General features: G+C 49.0%; 1 protein-coding gene across 1 annotated transcript in view; it reads right to left on the bottom strand.

The window, feature by feature from the left end:
• Positions 1-2,235: 2,235 nt before the first annotated feature.
• LOC311164782 (uncharacterized protein) overlaps positions 2,236-6,411 on the bottom strand; it is a gene marked incomplete at both ends in the record, with an annotated part of 11,725 nt that continues 7,549 nt past the window's right edge. The window contains 5 exon segments of the mRNA XM_084224389.1: positions 2,236-2,346; positions 3,083-3,400; positions 4,864-5,037; positions 6,141-6,142; positions 6,145-6,275. Of these exon segments, the coding sequence (XP_084080515.1) occupies positions 2,236-2,346; positions 3,083-3,400; positions 4,864-5,037; positions 6,141-6,142; positions 6,145-6,275 (736 nt within the window).

Below are 6,411 nucleotides of genomic sequence, written 5' to 3' on the forward strand. Positions count from 1 at the left end.
GACCCACAGATCCATTCCTGCCCCAAAGATCCAAACCTGCCCCACTCCTGCCCCATTTTTACCCCATTTCCCCCCATTTTTACCCCATTCTGCCCCATTTTTACCCCATTTTTACCCCATTCTGCCCCATTTTCCCCCATTTTTGCCCCATCCCTGCCCCACATCCCCTTCCCACCCCCCCCCCGCTCCTCCCCCCCCAATTAATCCAATTAACGCCCCTCGCTGCCCCCTCATTAATGAATCAATTAACCCCAAAGCCCGCGGGGCCGCGCGGGGATTTTCCCAAATCCGCGCGGATTCGCCCCAGTTTGGGGGATTTTCCTCCAGCCCGAGGATTTCCCCAATTTCCCGGGATTTTCCCCCAAAATTCCCGACCCCGCCGGCCCCGGGCGATCCCAAATTCCCGGGAAATTCCCCCAAAATTCCCTTTTCTTGGAGCGGCACGGCCCCGAACCGCGCGGTTTTCCCCTGAAAAAATGCGGATTTTGGTGCTTTTTTTGTGGTTTTTGTGGTTTTTGATAGCGGCGGATTTGAGGAGAGGCGGATTTGGGGGAAAAGCCGGGATTTAGGACAAATCCGCTTTTAACGAGGGGGGGAGGAAAAAGGGGAATTTGGGGGGAATTTCAGGGATTTGGGGCAGAATTTTGGGGGAAATTCGCCGGAATTTGGGAAATTCGGGGGGAGATTTTTGGGAATTGGGAGATTTGAGGGAAATTCGGGGGAAATTTGGGGGTTTTAGGGGGGATTTGGGGGAAATTTGGGGAATTTGGAGGAAATTTGGGGAAAATCGGGTTTGGGGGGGGATTTGGGGGAAATTTGGGGAATTTGGGGAAAATCGGGGGAAATTTTGGGGTTTTTGGGGGGAATTTGGGGAATTTGGGTTTTTTGGGGGGGGGGATTTGGGGAATTTTGGGGAATTTTGGAGAAGTTGGGGGGAAATTCGGGAAATTTGCAGGAATTTGAGGATTTGGGGCCAAAATGTGGAGAATTTGTGGGGATTTGGGGGAATTTGGGAGAATTTTGAGGAAGAAGAGACGAAATTTGAGGGAATTTGGGGAATTTCAGCCCGAAGGTGGAAGATTTGTGGGAATTCGGGGAAATTTTGGGAAAATGTGGGAGAATTTTGGGCCTTTTCGGGGAAAAATGAGAAATTTGGGAGAAAATCTGGGAGAATTCCAAGAATTTGAGGGAATTTGGGGGGAAATTTGGGGGATTTGGGTGAATTTAGGGAAAATTCTGGGGAATTTGGGATGAAATCCAGGGAATTTTGGTGGAATCTGGGGGGATTTGGGGGAATTTGGGGAATTTGAGTGGATCTGAGGGAGATTTGGGGGAATCTTGGGGGGAAAAATGAGGAATTGAGGGGGATAAATTGGGAATTTTGGAGGAAAATTGGGAATTCGGGAGGAAAAAGGGGAATTTTTGGGGGAGAAATGGGAAATTTTGGGAGGAAAAAGGGAATTTCGGGGGAAAAATGAGGAATTTTGGGAAGAAAATGCAGAATTTTGGGGGGGAAATTGGGATTTTTTTGGGGGAAAATCAGGAATTTGATGGAAAATGTGGGGAAAACGAGGGAAAATGGGGAATTTTGGAGAAAAATGGGGAATTTTGGAGAAAAATGGGGAATTTTGGGGGGAAATCCGGAAAAAATGGGAACGCTGGGGGGGAAAGCTGTGGGAATTATGGGGGGGAAATGAGAAATTTGGAGAGGAAAAGGGGAATTTTGGGGGGAAAATCGGAATTTTCGGGGGGAAATCCGGGAAAAACGGGGGGGAAAAGGGGAATTTTGGGGGGAAAATGAGGAATTTTGGGGGGAAATGCGGGAATTTGGGGGATTCGGGGGAAATCCGCGGGAATTTTGGGGGAATTTCTGGGAATTCGGGCGGAATTCGGGAATCGCTGCCCCCCCCCCACCCACCTGTTCCAACCTCGGGAATTTTTTTTTTTTTTTTTTTTCCCCAATTCCGGCGAATTTTGGGGAATTTCGGGGGGGGCTCCGGGCTGGGGGAGGGGTGGGGGGTTCATCCCTCCCCTCCCCCACCCCGTGGGAGCGCCCCCCGCCCCTCCCCCACCCTCGCCCCCCTCCCCAATTCCGCCGATTCGCCCCCAAAATCGCGGCGGGGGGAGGGGCGGGGGGGGGGATCCCGGGGGTGGGGGAGGGGCGGGGGGGGGTGGGGGGGTTTTGGGGGGCTCCGGGGGGGGTCTGGGGGGGTCCCCCCCGCCCCCTCCCCCCTCCTACCTGTTCCCCCTCGGGTCCGCTCTCGCCGCCGCCGCCGTTAAAGCTCCATTGGGGGGGGGGGAGGGGCGGAGCGAGGGGGGAGGGGCGGGAACGGCCCCGCCCCCACCCTGGGAACGCCCCCGGGACCCCCCAAAAAAAACCCCGGGAGCCCCAAAATCCCCTCAGGGACCCCAAAATCCCCTCAGGGACCCCAAAATGCCCTCAGAGACCCCAAAATCCTCTCAGGGACCCCCAAACCCCTCCCCAAATTCCCTTTAACCCCCCCAGGATCCCCCAAATCCCCCCCGGACCCTTTTGGGGACCCCAAATCCCCCCCGGACCCCCCAAAAATCCCCAAATCGCCCCCAAAAATCCCCCCAAAAATCCATTTAGGATCCCAAAATCCCCCCCAAAATGCCCCAAATTCCCCCAAAATTCCCCAAACCTCCCCCTAGGATCCCCCAAAATCTCCCCCAGGCTCTTTTGGAGACCCAAAAATCCCCAAATTCTCCCCAAAATCCTTCCAGGATCCCCCAAAATTCCTTTTGGGGACCCCAAATTCCTCCCCAAAAAAATAGAAATCCCCAAATCCTCCCCAAAATTCCACCCGGGACCCCCCAAAATCCCCAAAATTCCCCCCAAAAATTCCCCAAAATTCCTCAAATTCCCCCCAGGACCCCCCAAAAATCCTCAAAATCCCCAAAAATCCCCAAATTTTCCCCAAATTCCCCCCCCAGCCCCTTCCCGCCTCTCCCAACAATTCCAGGAACGAATTTTTTTTGCGAAAATTTTCATTTTTATGGAATTTTTTCTTGGAATTCCGCCGATTTCGAGGTGGGGGAGGGGCCCCAAGGCTCCCCCTGCCCCTCCCCCCTCCGCTCCTCTTCCTCCTCCTCCTCCTCCTCCTCCTTTCCCGCGGTTTTTTCCCGATTTTCTGGGATTTTTTCCCAATTTTCCAGCTTTTCTTCCCGATTTTCCGTCGTTTTTTCCCATTTTTCCGAGTTTTTCCCCCAATTTTCCGCCGTTTTTTTCCCGATTTTCCGTCGTTTTTTCCCGTTTTTCCGGGATTTTTTCCCGTTTTTCCGGGTTTTTTTCCCGATTTTGGGGTTTTTGGCCCCGTTTTTGCTGCACCTCCCTCCTGAGGCGCTCCCGGAGCAGCCGCGCCGTCGGCTCCAGGCTGTGCTGGGGGGAAAATGGGAATTTTTGGGGGGAAAAAGGGGGATTTTGGGAAAAATCGGGAATTTCGGGGGAATTTGGGGAAAAAATGGGAATTTTGGGGGAAAAAATTGGGAATTTTGAGTGAATTTTGGGGAATTTTAGGGGAAAAAAGGGGAATTTGGGATGAATTTTGGGGGGAAAATTGGGAATTTTGGGCAAAAAATTGGGAATTTTGGGGGAAAAAAGGGGAATTTTGGGAAAAATCGGGAATTTGGGGGAGAATTTGGGGAATTTGGGGTGAAAAAAGGGTGATTTTGGGTGAAAAAATTGAAATTTTGGGGAAAAATCGGGAATTTGGGGGAATTTCAGGGAGAATTTGGGGAAAAAATTGGGAATTTGGGGGAAAATTTGGGAATTTTAAGGGAATTTTGGGGAATTTGGGGGCAATTGGGGGAATTTGGGGAGAATTTTGGGAAAAACTTGGAACCTTTTGGGAAAAACTCCAAATTTGGGGGAAAAATCGGAGTTTTAGTGGGGAAAACCTCTGAATATTTAGGGAAAAAATCAGAATTTTGGGGGAAAACTCCAAATTTTGGGGAAAAATCAGATTTTTTGGAGGGAAAACATCAGAATATTTAGGAAAAAAATCAGAATTTTTGGGAAAACTCCAAATTTTGGGGAAAAATCAGAATTTTTTGGGAAAAAAATGAGAATATTTAGGAAAAAATCAGAATTTGTGGGGAAAAACTCCAATTTTTTAGGGAAAACTCCAAATTTTGGAGAAAAATTAGAATTTTTTTGGGAAAAATCAGAATTTTTTGGGAAAATCAGATTTTTTGGGGGGAAAACTCAGAATACTTAGAAAAAAATCAGAATTTTGGGGGAAAACTCCGATTTTTTTTGGGAAAATTCCGATTTTTTGGGGGAAAAAAAGGGAAATTGGTGCAGGGGGTTCCGGATTGGGCTGAAATTTTGGGATTTTGGGATTTTTGGGATTTTTGGGAATTTGGACCCACCTGGAGCACGTGGAGCCCCCCCAGGCAGACGACGGCGAGCTCCTGCAGCCCATCCCCCACCAGGGGAAATTTGGGGCAATTTGGGGAAAATTCTGGGGGAGTTTGAGGTGAATTTTCAGGAATTCGGGGAAAATTTTGAGGATTTGGGGAAAAACTTGGAGTCCTTTGGGAAAAACTCTGAATTTTTGGGGAAAAAACTCAGAATATTTAGGGAGAAAATAAATTTTTTGGGGAAAACTCTGATTTTTTGGGGAAAACTCCAAATTTTGGGGAAAAAATCAGATTTTTTTGGGAAAAATCATATTTCTTAGGAGGAAAAACACAGAATATTTAGGGAAAAAATCAGATTTTTTTAGGAAAAACTCCGATTTTTTTGGGGGAAAAAAAGGGGAAATTGGTGCAGGGGGTTCCGGGTCGGGCTGAAATTTTGGGATTTTGGGATTTTTGGGATTTTTGGGAATTTGGACCCACCTGGAGCACGTGGAGCCCCCCCAGGCAGACGACGGCGAGCTCCTGCAGCCCATCCCCCGTCAGGTCGAGCGGCTGCAGCGCCAGGAGGGGGGAGGGGAAGCGCCGGGCCCAGAGCGGCCGGAATTGCCCAAAAGCGCCCGAATCCGCCCCAAAATATTTGTAACAGAGCAGCTCCTGGGGAGGGGGGAAATGGGGGGAAAATGAGAGGGAAAATGGGGAAAAATTGGGGGAAATGGAGGAAAAAATGGGGAAAATTTGGGGGGAAATGGAGAAAAAATGGGGAAAATTTGGGGGGAAATGGAGAAAAAATGGGGAAAATTTGGGGGGAAATGGAGAAAAAATGGGGAAAATTTGGGGGAAATGGAGAAAAAAAAAGGGGAAAATTTGGGGAAAATTTGGGGGGAAATGGAGAAAAAAATGGGGAAAAATTGGGGGAAATGGAGGAAAAAATGGGGAAATTTGGGGAAAATGGAGAAAAAAATGGGGAAATTTGGGGAAAATTTGGGGGAAAATCAGAGAAATATTGGGGAAGAATGGGGGAAATTGAGGGGGAAAATTGGGGAAATATTGGGGGGAAAATGGAGAGGGAAATGGGGAAAAAGGAGAGGGAAATGGGGGGAAAATGGGGGGAATTGAGAGGGAAAAATGGGGGAAATGGGGGAAAAAAATTGGAAAAAATGGGGGAAAAATGGGGAATATTGAGTGGAAAAATGGGGGGAAATTGGGGGGGAAAATGGGGGGAAAATGGGAGGAAAAATGGGGGGAAATGGGGAAAAATTGAGGGGGAAAATGGGGGGGAAATGGGGAAAAAAAGGGGGGAAAATTTGGGGAAAATTGAGGGGGAAAATGGGGGGAAAAATTGGGAAAAAATGGGGAATAAAAGGGGGAAATTGAGGGGGAAAATTGGGGGAGAATGGGGGAAAATTAGGGGGAAATCAGAGAAATATTGGGGGAAAATGAGGGGAAAATGAGGGGAAAATGGGGAAAAAAAGGGGGGAAAATTTGGGGTAAAAATGGGGGGGAAATTGAGGGGGAAAAAGGGGGGAAATTGGGGGAAAATTGAGGAAATATTGGGGGAAATTGGGGGGGAAATTGGGGGGAAATCAGAGAAATATTGGGAGAAAATTTGAGGGGGAAAACGGGGGAAAAATGGGAGAAAAAAATGGGAAAAATTGGGAAAAAATGGGGGAAAAAAGGGGGGAATTCGGGGAGAAGGTTGGGAATTGTTGGGGATTTGGGGTTTTTGGGGATTTTTGGGGTTTTTTTTGGGGTCCCACTGGCCGTAGGTGCCCAGCAGGATCTCGGCGGCGCCGTCGAAGTCGACGTCGGTGACTTTGGCGCAAACGACGGCGTCGGAGCCGCGGCTGCCGGGCAGCTCCAGGGGCTGGGCCAGGCCCCTCCTCAGCAGCCCCCTGGGGGGGCCAAAACATCCCAAAAGAATCCCAAAAAATCATCAGAAATTCACAAAAAATTGCAAAAAAAATCCACCCAGAAACGGCCGAAAAATCGCCAAAAATTCGTTTAAAAATCCCCCCGAAATTACAAAAA

This window comes from Fringilla coelebs, assembly GCF_963513975.1.
Source record: "Fringilla coelebs genome assembly, chromosome: 37".
Lineage (NCBI taxonomy): Eukaryota > Metazoa > Chordata > Aves > Passeriformes > Fringillidae > Fringilla > Fringilla coelebs.